Source organism: Monomorium pharaonis, chromosome 7 (assembly GCF_013373865.1).
Source record: "Monomorium pharaonis isolate MP-MQ-018 chromosome 7, ASM1337386v2, whole genome shotgun sequence".
Lineage (NCBI taxonomy): Eukaryota > Metazoa > Arthropoda > Insecta > Hymenoptera > Formicidae > Monomorium > Monomorium pharaonis.
In genome coordinates this window covers 18,473,783-18,494,844 of record NC_050473.1, presented here as the reverse complement: position 1 = coordinate 18,494,844, position 21,062 = coordinate 18,473,783, and the positions used below count along the sequence as shown (strand labels likewise).

The window sequence follows — 21,062 nt, the reverse complement described above, 5'->3', positions numbered from 1 at the left end:
GACCACCGCAAAGAAGTACAAGACTCATCGAAAGTTCATTGAGATATCACAGACGAAATTGTATTGTGTATAAGAGCAGAGCATAGGATTACCAGTTATATTGGTTAAAATTGATTCGTTTTGAGACGACCTTCTATACTCTGTACAATTTGCAAGAAATATTTAAATTGCGTGGATCTTTCAATCTTTCTTACGGTCGAGATTACAAGAACAATTGCATTAAGATGCATACATAATTGACACGTTATTCCAATTTCAAATTTTAGAACTTAGAGATATTATATCGGCACACTGCTTTCGTAAAATATAAAAATTGTAATTCTAGTTAGAAGATACTTTTGTTAACTTCTATCAGACGTCGAGCATTCTCTCTCTTTCTCTCTCTCTCTCTCTCTCTCTCTACTCCAAATACATGAAGTACAAAATATATGTATGTATTATCGCAATTTTTTATCACTTTAACACACTTTAACACAATTCAAATCCTGCTCCGCAATTCGGTGAACGAATCACGCGCGAAGGGATTTCCAAGAATTGGAGAAATCTCCCGTTGGCTTTATTTTCTCCGCCCCCGTGCGAGAGGCGAGTGCTTAAACCTCGCGATGGAGCTCACTTAATCCCACGACGTGGGCCGCATCCCGAGGGAGAGAGGGCGCGCGTGATTCCCTCTCGACCGGGAGTCAAAAATGAAACCAAGCGGGAGGAAAAGGTTTGACCGTCAAAAAATCCGCCAGTCGGCTGGTATATCTTGTCCGAAGGTATCGCATAAATCATTCAAAAACGCATTCTGGCCGCGCCCCGGAATACCGCCGAGGGCCGGCCTCGTAAAGTATCACTGCTTCGCCGTTCTTTATGGATGTTCCGGTTGCAACGGTACGAAAACGCGCGACACGGAAAAAACTACACAGGTATAATACAAATGTTGAGTATAAAAATACACTATTGGAAAATGAAGAGTGTACCGCGCGGGTAAACGAGCTGAAAATGAAAAAGCAAAGGATTAAATCATGACGTAACAAGCATAAGTGCGACGAACACATGAAGAACTGGAGACTGCGGATGGAGAAACGGGGGATGGCATGGAGATAATGATAAACGAAATAAAATAACACATACTTTTTACACATACTCGGTGTGCATGCATACCGTAAAATTTTATTTCACATTTAAATTGCACCTTTCCTGCTTTAGCTACCGGTCAATCTTTTTTTTTTACTCGTTACGTTTAATCCGTCTCGCTTCTTTCGCAAGTAAGACCTGCCACCACGACGAATTAGCACCTATCGGCAAAGTACTTGCGAAAATACTTGTGAAGCGGGATATAGCTGCCAGCGCGATCGCATTAGTGTGCCGCGTATGAATACGCGTATGCCGAAAGAATACGCCTTTTGCGGTATGCCGTAATTATAAAATAAAAAACTAAATGGTAATGTGGCGAGAAATATACAATATAAAATGATTAACCTCTGAAACATACAAATCAACACAGTTCGAGATGCAAAGCACATTGAACGCGGGTCCGGCATTGCTGTGGATGAATATTGAATGTACGTTGCCTTAAAAAATTCGACGGGACAAAATTGTTCCCGCAACAAATACATATATTGATAACAACGATCGAGATAAATCATAAATATACTTCGCATAAGTTCGCAATTCGCTAAAAACGAATACAAAAAGCTGTGTACAAATAATCTAAAAAAGAAATCAGTCATTGCGCGTATATAAATACCATTTGCAGTAATATCTAAAAAGGAAAAGGTAACGTAAGAGTATAAAATGTACTTGATCTATAAATATCTGATGACAACGGACTTAACACAAATGAACTACGTCACATGCAGACTTACAAGTAAACACTTTGCGAATTACCATTACTCTAAAAAATTCCAACACAATTCGATACTTTATTATTCCATGTAAAAGTGCTAAATTTATGCTTTGGTGTCTTATAAAAACAGTCGCATGAAAATGGCAAGTACTAAAGTATCCTTTAACGTTATGCCAATTTACTTTCTCCAAAATTTGCTCTGCCAATTTCACGAAACAACAAACTTGTGCGTGCGCATGATAAAAAAAGGGAAGAAACACATAAAATTGACAGACAGTTTCATAATTTCTTATGATTTCCGACACACAAAATGGGACACAATGTTTCATGCTTGAATTATTCGACGACACTCACAAATGTATGGATGTCGTGTTTAGTATATATGTATGAAATGCAGGGACGGTTACTTCACTTTTATGGACGGAATCTTGTTAAAAAATCTGAACTTGGATTTGTACGCACGTTCTGTTTAATCAACGAGAGAATGCTAAATTCGCTCGCGACTTGCGCGAGCGCAGTAATCGAATATGATTATCTGAATCGCGAAATAATTCGATTGCGTGTTACTCCGGTTATGCACGTCGACCGTCTCGAAGACACGCGAACCGCAGTGAAATTTAGCAGAGGCAAGAGCCTTGAGTCTACCGCTCCGATCGGCGTGACCTAATTAAAAACTCTCGGATTTGACGAGGTTGTGCTGATGCTTCAAACCCTCGATCAAATCCATATGCGGCGGCTCGGTCACGTTAATCTTACGCTCGCGGAAATACTCCCGTCTCTGTTTGTGGCTATCCACGATCGAGGAGGCGGTTGCCACCTCGGTGTCTCTGTCTCTTGTAGCCTCGGTCCGATCGTCTTGATCGCTCACCTGGACAATACTGTCTGGTATTGGCAGCGGCTTAGCCACGCCGATGCGAACGGTCCCTTTCGGGGCGCCTTTGAGGGCCTGCACGGCCTGGTCCAGTGTTGCGTTCTCTAATCCGATGTCATTCACAAACAGAAGCCGATCGCCCGGTATTAACTGCCCGTCAACCTGTGCCACCCCACCGGGCACGAGCGATCGTATTACTATCACAGTTTCGTTGGGGTTCATTGGATCCTAAAAGCGAAGACGAGCGGAAAAAAGAAAAACAGGTCGAACAGATTATTGCAGATTTTCGAGATTTCGCGAGGCACCACCGCGTACTACGGAAAAAGACTACGTTCGCACCTGATAATCCAAAATGGAGAACCCAAGGCCCCTCTCTCCTTTAACCAATTCGATAATTTGCGGTTCGGAACTCCACATCGCCAGACCGGTTAGCGGTTCCAACGAGCGCGACTTCATTTTATTCAGACTCGCGTCAGTCACCGTGGCCGTGGTCGTCGTCGAAGCCAAGGAACCGTCCGACTTTGCTTTCACAAGGCGATCCATCGTGGGCAATAAGTTTTGCAGAGACCCACCGAGGATGCTCTACGAGATAACATAGATTTTTCGCGGTAGTTCTTAAAGCGCGACTTGAGCGTCTGACAACGCGTCTATGTCGCGACCACCTCGCCTATACTCACTCTAGTCTGGAAAGCAGCTTGGTGTTGAGCAGTGTCGATGGGACAAAGTGGATCCTGCGAGGCGATGTTTCTTCCGCAAACCATGCGAACGTGTATAGGCAACTCTTTCAGCACGCTAACCACTTCCATATGATTGATGCCCAATAAACGGTAGCCGTTTACCTTCAAGAGAGCACGGTATTGATTTCAGACACATTGCTCGCGAGAATGGAGAGTTTTATCAAGTAGTTTTGAAAGGTGAAAGATATAGAGTTGAAACTTCGCAAAAAAATATGGAAATTCAATAACCTCTAGAAGCTCGTCGCCGGAGCGCAGCGTGCCGTTCTGTCCAACGGGGCCCTCCGGCAGGATCGAACGTATGTAGTGATGAGGCCTTACTTCCTGGCCGTTCTCCACGTCGACCGTTCCTTCCAAGCTAATCCCGAGACCGCTACCTTCGGCGAACTTCTTCAGCTGGGCGACCTATTCGTACGAAAAAGAATTGAATGTTACATTCTTTCGGTGCACATTCCTATCTCGACAAGTATGCGGTACATACCACTATCTCGGTATCGGGTCCGACAATCTTCTGCCATTTCGCTTTGATCGCAGCGCGAATTTGAGGCGTGAGCTCGCTCGACGGATCGCTCAATAGAGCTTCAACGTTGGTCGCCTCGTCCCGTTCGTCAGACGCTCTTAAACCTTCCTGCAAAACTGCGCTGTCCACGGTCGTATGAGATTCACCTTCCGGTTCTATTTCGGTAGTGGTTTCTCCATCCTGCTATTAAAAAATGTAAATTGAATAACATGGTTCAATAACATAAATAAATATATTAACTTTATCATGGGTAAATTGTTATCCAAGTGCTAATTCAAGTATTAAGTAGCAGCACTCGCCAAAAACTTGTGATTCTACTGTTCTGTTTTTTGATAATTATAGAGATAGTGCTAGATCTGTATTGTGTTCTTTATAATCTGCAATTTTAAGCTTGCCTGGGTGAACATCCATTCACAGTAGTGTTAATAAACCTGTATTTTGTTTCCGAGTAGGTTTGATTTTGTAAATTAATAAGCTATTTATTATGTGTAGAAAAAAAACTTACTAAAAAGGAGAAATAAAAAGAGAAATACTTACAAAAAACCTATTTCGGCGATATTAAATAAATCTTGTAAATTTTTGATTATGAACTTTGTGACAGTGAAAATATGGATCTGTCAGAACATAATTTTGAGTAGAATAAATCGATATATAATTATTATTTTAATTAAATTATAATTATTATTATTCTACTTTAAAAAAATAAAATCATCTATATGAAATCATTTTTATTAATTTTTTAATTATTAAATACTTGTTAGTAAAAACACAAGGGTCGCTTTTTTTACCTTTATATCTTTTTTTCCAGATATTCCATCTAATTGCCAACGGAAATTTACGGAAAATCAATTTCTATTAAAAATTTTTAAATAAGAGAGAGCGTTACAAGGATTTAAAACAGAAAAGTCCTTAGGAATCTCTCGGGATTTAATGAATTAAAATAACATTTAATAAAATTGTTAAACATTAAAATTAATTTATTTCATATTAAAATAATGTTAGTTCCGCTATTCTACCAGTTTGCAACTCATAAAGCAGACAAAAAAGTGTAGAACAAAACAATTGTATGAATTTTCACCCAGAATAATATTAACAATTTGACGCTCCAAATGCTTCAAAGCTTTTGATTGTCCGCCCAGAACATAGAATTTCATTAATTAATTTATATTGACTAATTAAAAAATTCTTCAAAGCATTTGTAGCGTCAATTTCAAGTACATCCAACGTCAGAAAAGCACTTTAGAATTAAATTTTTATATAAATTATATATTACAATATATAATTAATAATTTTAATAACAGGTAAATATAATTAAAATTTATAATTTTGAAATTTATAATTGGGAAATTTCCGATATCGCGGAGCCAGATGAAAGGTTCAATATGAATAAATGTACAATAAAACTACACAGCATACAGTGGCGAAGCGATATTTAATTAATGCAAAGTGTACATTTTGCCCTCTTTTTTGTCCATCGAGCTTATGGCTAATTGTTAATTAAACGTACCGCGCTCATGGGGAAACTAGGTAGGCTCGTTATCGATGGTGAACTCGGCTGAGGTAATCTCAATTCGCTTGCGGCGATCGCCTGCTGAAGCTGCTCGAACTTGGGTCCACGAAGATATCGTTCCAAGCAGAGGGTAACCGTTTGTCCGGTACGCCTTAACACTTCAACGGCCTCGTGATTAGTGTAGCCCTGCAGGGAATGCCCGTCGACCTCCACTATTCGGTCGTTAATCTGGATCTTATTGCTCAAGTCGGCCGCGCTACCCTCGCTAATGCTCTTAACGAAGATTCCAGAGAGCTCCTCTGCAAGAGAGAGAGAGAGAGAGAGAGAGAGAGAGGGAATCAAATCGTTTTCATCCCCCAAGAGAATCACTCGGTCCGCCTGCATCAATAGCGGCATTGTGATATTTCGTCCGCGATATTTCGAATACAAAATTCTTTACTACTCTGGCATGCTTTCAAAATGTCAAAAGCACTCGCGGCGGATGTTTCCTCCTCGTCCGTCCGTGACGTCGGGGCAACCATTACCTTTCTCGCAAACGTATCCGGCGATAGTGATACCGAGGCCGTAAGCGTCCTTCGTTAGGTCGACCTCGAAGCGCTCCATCTCTGGCAGTGAATTGATGTCGAGGGGTTCCATGGTAAGCGCCGGGAGGTCCTGGAGCTGCACCGGAAGTGGCACCGCCGGTATAACTGGCATCGCTCCAATTGGCATTGGGTTGCGTACCACGTCCATGATGAGACCGGGTCTTGCCTGAAGGGAGAGAGAAACAATTTTTCCATGTCGCGGCATTCTTCCCGAACGGCATCGACGGGATGTCGTAAAGACGTGCGAAAGAGCGTGAAAAAGAGGGGGGAAGGGGGGGGGGGGTAAAAAAAAACCCATCACTCCGTCGCGGCGACTTACGTGCATTTCAATGTCGGACTCTTGCGAGTACGCGTAACCGTTGTTGTCGTACCCGGTCCCGTCGCCCCTTCGCATGTTGTAGTTCTCCGGCACGCTGTGCACCAGATGTCGGTCCAGCTCGTCGGGATCCCCGAGGATTTTCGTAGGTACGATCGGGGCGTGACTTCCAAGGGCCTGAAAGCACATCCAGAAACGTGAGATGAGTTTTATACGTCGCCCAACATTACCGTCGTCGTCCACGTCTTTCTCTTTCTCTCTTTCACCCTCTCTCATCCCCTCGAGCGTTTTCTGTGTCGCGCGACGCGGAAGCGTGTTTTCCGGGATTTTGAATTTCTAACCGCGCGGAAATTTCAATTCTATTCAAGTAAATAAAAACGTTAACCGCGCCTCTCCGGCGGTCGGTTTTCCGCGGCGAGCCCAGTAGAATTTCTCGCGGAGATTACGGCGGATTGTGCGCGGAATAACAATTACGTGCGCTCGGTGCGCCCTACGCGCGTCGGCGTACCGCCGTGTTTACCTTGTTCTCACAGCTGAAAAGCAAACCTCGTCGAATAAATAAATAAATATTTAAAAAAATCGTGTTTGCCGCTGAAAAATACATATATCTCGTTTCCCACGCTTTTCACGGTCGATTGAGAATTAAAAGAATCACGCTCGAGCGAGTCCGTAATACGCGTCGTATTTCAGGTCCCTCTCCTCTTTTTCTTTCTTCATTTTTTACAGACGTCTGGGATTATGTGACACGTGGATTTCACCTCGGCCGGCAATCGCGCGCGACAGTTCCCGAGGGAATTTTATCGGGGCCTCAACAAGTGATATTTACAAGTCGGACAGGCAACGGGGGACAGTTTGTTACAACCCTTAAAAAAAAAAAAAAAAAAAAACTACGCGGAAGGATTCCGCGGCTGTTTAATATTCGCGTGAGGAATACGACCGGACGCGGAATTATACGCAGAGCCGGAATATAAATATCGATCAGACGCGACAAAAATTGAAAGCCGACGAGAGAAAACCGGGGAAAAGCCTCGCTTTTTTTCCGGAAGCGCTGTCGCTTCCGGAAAAGCCGAGTGTGCTTCGCGACGTGTCTCTCTCTCTCTCTCTCTCTTTTTCTCTCTCTCTTTTTGTATCTATACATCTGACCCCGGCCGAATAATGAGGATACTTTGTTACTCCGCGAGGCGTTGAACGTTGAATTATTGCGGACGGCAGCGAACGCCCGAAAGTCAATTTATTAAAAGCCCGCGAATGTTCGTTTTGCCATTTCGCTTTTTGCGCCCTTAACGCGGCCCCGTTCCTCGCGCCGCCGTTCCCTCTCGCCGAAAACCTTTGCCGGATGAACAACTCGCTTGTAGCGAAAGATAATAAAGCCCTCGGTTGTCGCCGTCGGGAAGTTTAATCCGACGGCGGCGGCGGCGGCGAAGTAATTTCCATCTTCCGCGATTTCCAGCGTATGAGGGATTCCCGTGGTCCTTCCATAATGGAAGATTATGTCGCCTACGCCTCTCCCGCGAAATGCCTCGTGCATTATTCATAATCCCCGAATTACAGTCCTCGCTCCTCGGCCACGTGTAACTGCTTCGCGAGTCGCTCTCATCTTTACTTCCAAAACACGGGCGGATATTCCGGCGGGCCACTCGCGGCGGTATCGATTGCGTTTGCCGGTCGACAGATCGGGTAATGCATCGTCCCCGAATGGCTCGCAGTTTAGCGGAATTTCCGTCCCGGCCCCGCGACGGCAGTCAATAAGGAAACCCTCCCCGACAGTGATGTACGCCGGCCCGTGCCCCGCACCATCAATCTCTCCGAGCACGACGGACACGCATCCCTCGCATCGCGCGCCTAACTCGGCTACTTTAAATACCCTCGCAGAACGTGGACATTTGCTTCTCATTCGCGCGAGCCAGAGAGAGAGAGAGAGAGAGAGAAACAAATGGACCGAGTTTTGAAACCATTATCCTCGCTCCTTCTGCGAAAGCGCGAAGAAGAATCGCCGCTTGTTTTAAGAGTATATTTAGAAATTGCCAGAGCAAACGGCAAGCGCGGGCCGCTGAAGTCAGAGAGAAGGTACTGTCCGTTGAGCGCAAGACAAATTGTAATGAAAGCGCGGGGAAGATTTCAGCTCCTTCTTAGGAATAAAAATTTATATCTTTATTAATTAAAACGGATGTAACAGGTAGGAGTCAAATAAAGGGAGTCGACATTTTCAAGTCTAATTGTACCAGGCATCGAGAGGGATTCTAATTACACTTGTATTCCTGAATATTCGAGGAAAGACACGGCAAACAAAAGAGACAGAGAGAGAGAGAGAGAGAGAGAGAGAGAGAGAGCTCATTAGAAGCAGCGTAATTGCCGGATTATTGAGGCAATCCTGCGCTTGTGCCCTCTTCCAACAAATAAAGGGCGAAGAGCGGTATCGCCCGTAATTAATTCCGCGATCGCAAACATCGCGATCGGATAATTGCGGAAGTGGAGGATACCTGATAATCCGGAGAAGTTGGCTCCACAGGTCGCGCGACGACCAGCCGCACGTGGGTGCCCGATTGCCGTAAAACCGCGGCAACCTGCTCGCTTCCCATCCCACGGAGATTGACATCGCCGATCTGCAATATGTGGTCCCCGCTCTGGAGTCGATTATCCTGCGGGCATACGGAATGGCGAGGAGAAGCGTTTAATTTCCGTTTTAGCAGCCGGGGGACAAACGCCCTGGCGCCCCCGTCATTTTCCGCGTCCGCCCTCGAACGGGCTCTCGAACGGGGAAGGACGGCGCAGGTTTGACAGGGAAAATCGGATCCATCTCTCGCCGATAGGGGTACATATACTGTGTCGCGCGCGCACAGTTAAAGACCTCCCCCCGGCGTGTGTGTGGGAGAGTTATAACAAAGTGCGGGAGTTCGAGGGAAAGGAAGAATAAGAGGCACACGCGACCGTGTGATTAAGTGAGCAATTTATCAGAAGTTAAACCATGTGATTAACGGCGAGATTTTGCCCCGTTAAGAGTCACGTCTAATGGCAAAAGTAATATGTCGAATTATCAAGGAGGCGGGGTAACTCGCTAATATAAATTAACAATAATATCGCGCGGAAGCCCATAAATCACGGATAATTGTTATGCCGTTAAAAATACTCTCCAAGTTCAATACGTTAACCTTCCACGAAGGAGGACGCTTTTAAGGAACGGAGGAGAAATATCGAGCTTCTCGAGTTTTACTTACGCGATCGGCAACGCCTCCCGGAAGAATGGTTTTGACGACGACGCCGGTGCTGCGGCCGCCGATGATGCCGAATCCAAGACCGCTGCCATCGTTGATGAGATTTATCACTTCAACTTGAGCCCATTCCGTATTCAACTGCGAACGAAAAGCAATTTTTAAAGTCCCTCGCCCCCACTGCGGGAAAGCTTTTAATAATACTATCGAATATCGCTCCTGGAAACATTCGGGCGACATAATGGAAACCAAACTCCCAGAAGGCCGCACTAAACTTACCTATATTACGCTTCGCGCGAGAGCAACGAGAATTAAAGAAGACGCGAGAAATAAGACGATAGCCATTTCCCTCCTTCTTAATTTCAATTTTCATCGTGGGTTTAATCATTTTACGAATATACAATTGGAAATTTTGTGTTAAATTAGCATAGATCGCAAATAATCTCCTCAAATCTTTGTGTTAATTTCAGATAACGTCACAGGATGAACATGTAGAAGATAATATAAATGTCAATGCAAAAAGAAATGTAACTTCTCGACAATTTGGACATTTCCACAGTAAAATTAACATTTATAATATATTGACCCGTACACTTTAATAATTTATTTTATTTAAGAATTGACACGTCAAAACATGATTTTAATGTTATTTAATCATTCACTCATGAATTGTATTGTTTAAATTCTAAAACAGTTAAATTTCAATTTTATCATAAAATATTCAAATGGCAAAACCATATGTAAACTTTATGTAAGCAAACACTTGGATGTTAAAAACAAGAATCCGTTGTAACATAAACGTAAAATGTTCCCCACTGCGTACTATCGTACGTATTTAATCTAATTTGCATGACTTAATTACACAATGTAGCGAGATTTCATCTTCATTAAGGCGTGTTGCTTTTAACAGCAAAGAAAGACAAATAAATTCCGTAATGCCGTCAATTAGCGAAAACTTCGACGTAATCTCTCCGCGAATACATTTCTCTCGTGAGTACCGTGCTTACCCCACGCGTATTTAATTCCAACGACGTTACCAGCAACCATACCTTATGCTAGGTAAAGAACGAGTTAATGAGAATAAAGTGCGATGCCGGGTGGAAAATAAGAGTAATAATCGCGTGTAGAGCACACCTGCTCCACCGCGGTATACTTTAACGAAGTTAACGAAACGAACAAGGTTACCTGGAATTTTCAGCAACGATGGGAGAGATTCGGTTCGTCACGTCGATATCTTACGTCAACCACGCGAAAGGCTGACGTAGCTAAAGATGGCTGTTTCCTCACCCGTTAAAATACCTCGAAGCTTCCCAAGATATACCACGACATCGTTACCGTTTAATTCTTAATGTAAAAATTAAATGGCTAAAATGTTACGCAATGAATTTTAAATAGATTCTCAAGAGTATCAATCCAGGCCTACAACTTTTTACACTTATTATACATCCGAACAAATATTATCATACTTATGCAATCAACATGAATTGAAAACGAAAAGATTCTTTGTTTTCTGAAAATTGAACTTTTCAACGCTCGCTTGGTTTTTGCAGGGAATCATTTTATTGTTACACCGAGAAAAAAAAAGTTAATTCAACTAAATTTTTCAACTGAATTAAATTTCTTTAGTTCGAGTATTTATTCGTTTAATTTAAATACGTAAAATGTTTGAATTTTAAATCAAATCTTTATATGTTTGACTGAAGTACATAAATATTTGAATGAAACAAATTTAATTCAGTTGAAAAATTTAGTCAAATCAACATCAATCGACTTATTTTTCTCAATGTAAGATTGCCAAACGTAATTAGAATTAGAAATATATGAATAGAATATAATAAGCGTAAAGCAATGTATAATTTTGAGTGAATATACGACTAAATCATATATATCGTCCGAAACCACCGCACTAACGATGTTTCCTTAATTGGTAACTTGTAATTTGCCTGAAATCAATAGGACAAGCAAAAGCGACGTACTAATCTCTGTCCGCAACATGTTAGGTCATTAAATTTGATTGGCCCTCTACAGTTTGCTTCGTTATCGTACACACGCGGTCACAATTAACGAGCTATTTAATATTAACTTTCCGATTTCCGATAGCTCTTACAGGAGGCTTACAATAGCCTGTAATATCCGGCGAATTGTAGCCGAGATTTTCGATTAATTTTTCATCGCCTCTCTCTCTCCCTCTCTCTCTCTCTCTCTCTCTCTCTCTCTCTCTCTCTCTCTCTCTCTCTCTCTCTCTCTCTCTCTCTCTCCTTCCCCCTGGTGTATCGCGATGCTGTCGAAAAATTAATGAAATTTAATTGTGCCAGAATCTCTGCACTTCTCTTCACTTCATCCGGAACGCGATATCGCTCTCCTCCCTCCTCCCGTTTTTATTGCGCGAGATAATCCTTTCCATTTTCGCGGATGCTTTAAAATATACGAAGGAAGACGCGAAAAGTCGCAAGTGATAAGGAGAGAGGGGAGCGAAGGGGGAGGGAAATTGTTGGCTGTCAGGAAAATTTGTCGTCCCGCCACGTTGCTCCAATTTACACGCATCAGACAACCGGCCCGGATTTAATTAAAGCGTTTTTACCGGGGGCGCCGCGGTGCTCGGTCATCTCGAAGTTATTGGCTCGCGAGTTCGATGCATTTTTTTTTTTTTTACGATCCGGTAATCGAGCCCCACCGCGTGGAAACGAGGTGAGAGAGGCGGCCACGCAACCGCGGGACCGCGTTCCCGCGGATGTTCCCCGGGAACAGCTTCCGGTGCTCCCGCGGACCGGAACGACGGCCGGCCGGCCGAGTCGAGAGACGGAGAGAGAGAGAGAGAGAGAGAGAGAGAGAGAGAGAGAGGACAAGGCCGAGAGTGATTTACATTGCGGGTGTCGTGCAAACGTGCCCGCAGCATGCATTACGTGTGTGCGGGCGCGTAACACCGACGAAAGATCAAATGCGCTACCGTGAAGCTGAAAATTCGCCCGGGTCGAGACCCACGTCTCCGGACTTCGAAGTCACGTCAGTGTCGTTAACGACTTCTAGCACCGGATACACCCCGAAACTTTCGTATATCCCGATGATCGTTTCCTCGCGGACCGAAATTAAGGGGTAAGTATCAAGAGCCTTCCGAGGCTCCGTTTCTGAACGTAGCGACGTTCGTTCCGCGGGAGTACTCTCTCTTTGTCACAAAGGCGGAAAGAGAGGCCGACAGTTCAATCGCGGTTAATGCAAATATATTACGCCGTAGTTCTTTTCATTCTTTCGAAGGAGGCAATACTAGTCGCGCGCTGACATCTCGTATCCTTCAATCAATTTAGATAAACAGTTATTGCAATTTTCTCTAATCGTTTCATGTGACTACAGAGTGGAAAGTCAATTGTATATTTCTTAAGCTAAATAATTAAATATATTTTTAGAACATGAAAATATTTAATAAAAAAATGTACTAATAAAAAAAAATATTAATAAACATATCTAATAGAAATATTATTCATTATTCATTACGTAGTAATTTTATACTGACAGAAAAGATTGTTAATTTTTTATAAAATACAAAACAATTTTTTATAAAATACAAACAATCTTTTCCGTCAGTATAAAATTACAAAAAATGAATACTATTTCTGTTAGATATGTTTATTTTAATAGTACGTTTTTATTAAATATCTTTGTCACATTTTAAAGTACATTTAAAAGTTGAAATATTAAGCAAGTGTTATTTGTGTTTTCGTCGCAATTTATTTATTATAAAATTTGACCGTAGTGACGAAATATAGATTTCTGCGAAACACATCTCATTTATCTGATTAATTAGTTTATTTTCTAGGAATAAAATTTTGTTCTAGTGTACTTCAGTGAAGTAAACTGATATACCACGAATAAATTTTTAAGTGTCTTTCTTCGTATGAATTTATTTTTAGGAGGATATTTCATAACAATATAAAATGTATAACTCAATAAAACAAATGTTTCACATAGCTTAAATTGCACTTCAAATATATTACTTGGCATTAATACGCGGAAAAAACAATTTTGCTCAAGTATTGCTAAAAAATTAAGCTACACACAGAAAATAATTTTATTGAATTTTACTAAGAGAAAAATGTTGAAGTATTGAGAACAAAATATTTCTTATGACATTTTCTCCAATATTTATTTGTTATAAAAAAATGTATTTGTGAAAATGAAATATTTCTGTGAAATATTCTGTAAAATATACTTCTGAAATATTTTTGTGTAAAATATACCTTACTTAAAGAGATAACGTCCAACGTGCGTAAAAATAAATAATTTATTGCTAGAAATAAAACATTTCATTCGCCATATTTAAAGAAACCATTTATTGAAAAAAAATATTTAAAATTTTTGCGACATAATATTTAGTTTAGTCAAAAAATTTTATTTGTAGAAAATAAACCAATTAATAAGAAAAATAAAATGTATTTCCTAGAAATATATATTTTGTTTTCACAAATAAATTTTTTAATAACAAATAAATATCGAAAAAAAAACGTCATAAAAAGTATTTGGTTCTCAATACTTCAACATTTTTCTCTCAGTGTATTATGCAAGAAGTTTTGATATTCTAGTAACCAACTTGAATACAATTATTTTCATCGGTTTTACAAAATTATTTTCAAATCTGTGTTCAGCTCAATTTTCAGACGCTTCGGTAAATCCGCATATAAATAGAAAAACCGCTATCAATGATACACGAGACAGCATCGTAACGGTGCTGTCCCGATAAAGCGATTGATAATACATCGCGGATGTATCACTGAACGATTTAATATCTCTACCAGGAATCTGCAAAAAATATATACCGCATTAAATAATGTCATGGTGAGCGCCGGCGCAGTAACGTAATCGGCAATAAAGTTTTACGATCGATCGTCATTCCGTCGGAGTACCATTGATAACGCCGGAAGTTCTTTGTATCTGTAATCCTATTTTTATCCCAATGTCTCCGGAAAAAGAGAGAGAGAGAGAGAGAGAGAGAAAGAGAGAAAGAGTCACCGACCTTCCATCAATCGAGTATTATGACGTTTGCTTAATGGCAATAGGAAAATAAATGTTCAGACTGATGATGCGCGCGGGGGATCGAAGGCTTTCGGAAGCTTCCGACGGAAAGTCATCTCTGACAATGAGACACATGATCCCTTCGATAATGACATACGACACTCGATCGCGCGGGGAGTCTCAGTTATAACTCTTTAATGTCTCTCTACAAATCGACGAACGTTAGAGGAAATCGCCGTCGTAAATCGTGCAATCGTATCTCCTCCGTGATTGCCGCGTTTTTTTTACTCTCTCCCCACGAGGCATTCGAGTATCGAATAACTTGATACCGTAGCCGTACTCAATTTCAATGTCTGAAACGCCGGTTTGCGTTAAATTCCAATTAAATTCTCGTTACTTCTTTTTATATAAATGGGCGCTTGTTCTCGCTCTCTCGCGCCGTCGGGCGGCCGACCGACGTGCCGTGTGTGTAAACTTTGAGCAACGGCGAAAAAGCGTTAATTCGTAAAAACCGTTCCATTTTCGTAAAATTGATTGCCGTGGGGGTCGAAGACAAAGTGCACGGGGGGGAGGGGGGAGGGACGCGCGGGGTCGTAGATCTAACACGAGCGCGGGAAGTGTCAATTTGTTACGATTAAATGTTCCATCGAAATGGCATCGCCGCGAGGGGATAAACGAGTTCCTACGGTATCTCGGCCGGTAATGGACGATAAATTTTAAAGATCACGCAAACCTTGCCCGCGCTGCAAGAGAAAAAGAGAAACAGGGGAGAGAGAGAGAGAGAGGGGAGGGGGAAGAGAAAGAGCCCGGAGGGCGTCAGCGAAACTCTTTACCGATAATTCTATTTCCGTCGCAGCCGCTTGTTTCTATTATCGCGCCCGAAGACAGGTAGAGATATAGAGGGGAGGAGGGGAGAGATTGAGGGGCGAACGGGCGCCCAATTTATCTACGATTGAAGAAAAAAGGAAAAGGATCGAGGTATATCGAATGTCGAGGAGCCGAGAAAAATGGCCGCGGACGGGATTTCAAGCGCGGCCAATCGAAAGCCCTCCCTCCCGTCGGAAAACCGATGGCCCCGAGTGAGCCCGGGGCAATTAATTATTTAGAGTTGCCTTTTCGGAATATACTCGCGAGAATATATAAGTATCGCGCTCGCGTTACAAAACACGTTAATATATTACTTTAATTATCAGCTATAATTAACGAGCGTAACGTGTATAATAATACGTTTTTAATGTACCGTTGAAAATATCGCTTGTCAGCCGGAATGAATAATATTTTCGAATTAACCCCCTCCCTCTCCCCCCCCTCTCTCTCTCTCTCTCTCTCTCTTTCTCTCTCTCTGTCTCCGTTGAGCGTGATGGTAAAAGTTACGCGAACGTAGTAAGCGAGCGCGCGCATCTCGGAGACTCGCCCTGCCATTAACTTTTGTGCCTAGTGGCAATAAGATTTTATGATTCTTTTTTATCTGAAACTAACTTTCCGGCTTCATAACTACGAGAGACGATCCCGCTGCAACGCCCCCCCCCCCAACTGTCTGCGTGTATTTGTGAGATACCGCGCCCGTTCGGGAGTTAATGAAATTGCTGGATATTAGGAAAAGTTACGAGTTTCCTTATAGAGATCCCGTATATCCATTAATTCTCTAATTAATTTTCCGAGAGTATCACTCGGGTCGCAAACAGAGACAGCCTGGACACTCATCCCTCCCTTAAAACACACCGTCAAATTAATAATAACGTTTTCGTAGAAAAACACCCCTGAACACAGCGTCCGCGACGCCCGCGACATTGCAGATACAAGATAAACATTATTGGCGGGACTATTGCCTCAAGATACCGGCGAGGTTGTACCAATGATTCTATTTCCGTCGTAGCCGCTGTTCCTATTATCGCGGCGGAGAAAAAAGGGATAAAAAAAAAGAAGAGGGAAGAGAGAGCGCCGTGCAAGGGTGTCCAAATGAGGCCAATTATGCCGAACTATCGATCGGGATTTTATCGGCTCGGCGTGTCCATCGCTCGAGCGGCTCCAAATATTTCTTTCTCGGGACGGGAGCAATCTCAAGTCCGAGGAAGACGCGAGAGAAGAGGGCTGTATCCGCATAAGGTGATCTCGGATCACCTGAAAACCCGGCTATGAGCTACATGATAAAATAAGGAGGCTATTGTGAGAAAGAAAGAGAGAGCGCGCTTATTAAGAGCCAATGAGGAACATTCTTTTACGTGGAGAAATATTCAGCACAATAGTCTCGACCGAGAGGAAAGATTCTCTCACCGAAAAGAGCACAACTGCCGAGGTGAAAAATAAGATCAAAGAGACGATACCTCTAAATATATCAATATAATTGCTCGTGCGTGTTGATCGTGAACGAGGGATCGCTCTCTTTCTTCTTCCACTTTAATTTCGGTCTGAGATGTCTGAACAGTTTTTATATAAGTAAAACGAGCATCGTGGATACGCGACCGACGACGATCGTTCCACGGAATTTTCTCTTAAAATTTACCTTCAAAATTTGATAATTGTGGGATAATTGTGTGGGTTCGAGAAATTTTGCTATACTTTTCAGTAAAGTTTACTATACTTTTAGTAAATTTTACTAAAAGTATAGTAAATTTTACTATATTTATAGTAAATTTTACTAAACAGCATAATAAAATTCCTCAAGATCACACATTATCCCACAATTACCAGATTTTGAGGGTAAATTTTAAGAGAAAATTCTCTCCGTTTCCATGCACGGTTCCACGAACGGCCAATGTTTGAGCAACACGGCTCGCCAATGCCGCATAGCTGCAGATCTACGGGATAGTCGGCTAATTATGGCGTTAATAAACAACGTGTCGCACGGGTCTCTGAAAAAAAAAAGGGAGAGAGCGTTCTGACGAGAGGGTAGGAGGGGGAGGGGGAGAGGGCGGCGACTCACCACCATGTCAGAGCCACTCTTGGAGGCGTCGCTGACGGCGGAGGGGCTCCTTTCGATGACGAGGCCTCCAGGTACCGGTGTCGAGGTCGGCGTGGGTGTTGGTGTGTTCGTGGGCGTCGGAGTCGCCGCCGAGGCGGTGCTGGCCGGCTGGCTTGACTTCGGGGTCGGTCCCGGTGTAACGACGGTGGACGATGCTGACACCGATTGATCCTTGTCGGAGCTCGCCTGGTTGTTCCCAGCAACGGCACCGCCGCCGCCGCCACCGACGATGGACGACGCTGCTCCTGCGGCCGCTGTCGAACTCGAACCACCGGACAATTCATCCGTCGGCAAAGAGCTCCCAACGTCTGTCAATAGCAAGTACACAACGTTCCGTCCGTTATTTAACCATTTCGAGCACACGCGGCGTGCGCTATACGTCGCCTCGAGTCGACAGCACACTCCATGAGAAGTGTGATGACCGCTTCTAAGAAAAGTTACTTGTACACGCGGAGCTCCTCTCGTCTGACAATTTCACCGCTCGTATCGATTGAAATAAAATATCGAAATATATTTAATATATTTTCCCCGAACATAAAATCTGGCATTAAAATACGATTGATTTTCTTTCTCGCAGACGCAACTTGTAAAATTTTGCAACTAAAAAGTGAAAAAATTATTGCTTTTAAATATTTTCTCCTTGTATTACGATTAATGTTACAAAAAAAAGAGGGAGATATGTAAAATATTATGGAATAAATGGATAATAAATTTAAAATTCTGACAAGAAATGCCAAACAAGTATAAATGTTTTTTTTTTAGTCCTAAAATATTAATTAAAGTCTACAACTTTGTTTTCATACCTTTATATGACCGGGGAAAAAAATGACCTCATTTATACAATAAACAGTTTCAAAATGAGCAGCTTTTTTGCCTCCTAAAAATTTAATTTTTTATACTTGTTGTTTGTCATGTAAAGAAGCCCTCGTTTAAAGATGTTAAAGCGCATGCTTATGATATTATTACGTTAATGCATAACTTCTAGTTCGATGTTAAATTATAAACTCGGAATTTTCTCTCGTAAAAAGCCCCTGGAAGTTTCTGCTGTCATTCAACTCTTTTACTAATTAACACTTTACGGAAGTTGAGTTCAGCCGCATGTCAATTTTCAGAAACTAATTAATGAAAAAGAAAAATACGCGAGGCGCCAACCGAGTCGAAAGAATTAATACGCTGAAAAAACATCCTTGATAAACCCGTGAAATGCATTTAGTAATGATATTGTTGAAATATTTGGTTGTTATAAATAAATGTTGTAATAACAAAATTATAATAATATTAACAGAACGTTCGGTAATAATTGTAAACGTTTCGTTATAATTACATTATTTTGTTACAATTATTTTACGTTTAGTTGAAACTACTTCACCGAAGTTTTGACCAAGATTATTATAACCAAGTCTTTTTTTTTTCAGCGTACGCTGGACGCCCAATTTCTCGATTAAATCGAAACTATCGACATACGTCTATAAAACTCGAAGTGATAAAAGTTAACATTGGTAAAAGTGATATTCTCGCGGAACAACTGCGCTATTCGCGCCGTGTACACGCATGAACAATCCAGCACGAGTCCGCTGTTCCATATGCAGCAACCGAGCCAGAAAAAAAAAAAGTTAACGAAACTAATTTAACTCTCTCACGGCGTGAGAAATTCAACGAAAACAAACATTTACGCCGGCATGAACAACGCTGGCATCGCCGGGGGCGTATTATAATAGTCCCGGACAGCGCCTTTCTTGTTACACGCGAGACGGAGGCCGACGCCGCTCGTCGTCGTTACTTTCCGCGGAAATTGCAAAATTTCAGGCTCGACCTGAAGAGAAGCAAACTTGCGTAACTCCAGCGCCGCTGTTCGAGATCATCCAAATATCCCGCGGTGAAATTGTCTAATATGCCCGCGGTGGTACAATCTATTCGGGGGAAATCGGCACAACGGTCGTGTTAACGGCGGCGTTCGTCTTCTTTGCAAATCAAACGAGGGGGAGAGAGAGAGAGAGAAACCCCATCTCCCCCGACGGCGTAAGCGGATTCCGTCTCCCGTGTAATTGCGCAGATTGTAATTACCTTGGGTGCTTCTTGCTACGACTAGCTCAACCAGACCACGGGCCTTCTGAAGAATCGAGATCGCCTGCTCGTGGGAGATGTTCGAGTCTAAGGGTTGCCCATCGATCGCCAGTATTTGATCCCCCTCTAACAGTCGACCGTCGCTGAAAAAAGAAACGTCCTTGATTCAGTACGATGTTGTACGTGGGGGTGGAGGGGTGGTGGAAGAAACGGAAGGTATCGTGAGGACGACGATTGATTTCACTCGCTGGCGAAAATGAAGGATCTTAAATTAAAAAAAAAAAAAACATACACACGCACGCTGAACTGCTGAATAGTGAATAGTGAATTTGGCGATAGGCGGCGAAATGGCGCGCGCATTCGCTTTATGCATTTCGAAACGGGTCGGCTAAATAATCACGAGACGATCGATAATCAACTTATCTAATAACGCGATATGAATACCCCGCTATGCAAATACCCCGCGCGGCTCACTCGGGACCGTTATAATTAGATCGCTCCACGGGGGGATGAGGAGAAGGAGAAGGGGATGGTCGTCGACCGCGCATTATCAGATCGTTGCGATTTTTATCTGCGGAGAGGAAAGGGGGGGGGGGGGAGGGAGTCCATTACGCGAAACTCCGGCGAAACGCGCTCGTAATCTCCTCCCTGTTCGCTGCCCTATCGGCGGGCGGCCGTGACGTAATTAGCCCCGCGCTCGTTTTGAGACTTTCTTAACGGCGCGCCGTTAAGCTTCCAATCCCGATTTATATGACTGATATTAAACGAGAGATCCCCGGGTGGTAACGGGAAGTCGCGGCGGGCGACACCGAGAATTTTATCCCCCTTATCTCGTGTATTTTATGCGGAGAGCCCGCGGATTATCCGTATACTCGTCGTCGTCGTCGGCGCGCCGAGATACAACTCTCGGTAGTTTCGCGGCACGGGACAAGATGACGCGCGCCGATATGACGCGATGCACCCGTGAAAAAGACCCTCGCCAGTGTCACCGTGGCGATGAAATTTTTAATGAAATCATCACCGCCTGCCGCGTCGCGCGGAAGTCTCCGCGACAGTATAATCGGATAGTCCGTTTGATGCTAATTCGATTTATCATGCAGCCCCTTGCAGTTTCCTTTCCGAGAACGCGATTTACACCTTACATTACGGGGGAAATAAGATTGGAACGAACGCGGACGGTAATTGATGAAGATGCGCGGAACGGGGGGTTCCCGACGCCGAATCGAATTTCATTTCGTTTCTTTGCTCGAATTCGAATCGGACATAATTATTGTTTTAGCTTGAACATTACAGATAATAACAAAATATTTCAACGTTATGAGAAAAATTATATTATATACGGAGAGAATTTTCTCTTAAAATTTTTACCCTCAAAATCTGGTAATTGTAGGATGATAATGTGTTAATTCGAGGAATTTTACTATACTGTTTAATAAAATTTACTATACCTTTAATAA

At 42.7% G+C, this 21,062-nt stretch overlaps 1 protein-coding gene across 6 annotated transcripts in view; it reads right to left on the bottom strand.

Moving 5' to 3' along the window:
• The window catches only part of LOC105834064, a 124,345-nt gene that overhangs the window by 48,660 nt on the left and 54,623 nt on the right, over window positions 1-21,062 (bottom strand). For 4 of the 6 annotated variants that reach the window (XM_036289939.1, XM_036289941.1, XM_036289944.1 and 1 more), the window contains 12 exons: window positions 19,606-19,748; window positions 17,503-17,849; window positions 9,582-9,716; window positions 8,847-9,005; window positions 6,370-6,543; window positions 5,991-6,216; window positions 5,464-5,765; window positions 3,918-4,139; window positions 3,668-3,841; window positions 3,380-3,541; window positions 3,042-3,284; window positions 2,700-2,930 (listed from right to left, as the gene is read on the bottom strand). In XM_036289939.1, the coding sequence (XP_036145832.1) occupies window positions 2,700-2,930; window positions 3,042-3,284; window positions 3,380-3,541; window positions 3,668-3,841; window positions 3,918-4,139; window positions 5,464-5,765; window positions 5,991-6,216; window positions 6,370-6,543; window positions 8,847-9,005; window positions 9,582-9,716; window positions 17,503-17,849; window positions 19,606-19,748 (2,518 nt within the window). The remainder of the gene's footprint in view (window positions 1-2,699; window positions 2,931-3,041; window positions 3,285-3,379; window positions 3,542-3,667; window positions 3,842-3,917; window positions 4,140-5,463; window positions 5,766-5,990; window positions 6,217-6,369; window positions 6,544-8,846; window positions 9,006-9,581; window positions 9,717-17,502; window positions 17,850-19,605; window positions 19,749-21,062) is intronic. The other 2 variants (XM_036289940.1, XM_036289942.1) reach the window with 1 other exon arrangement.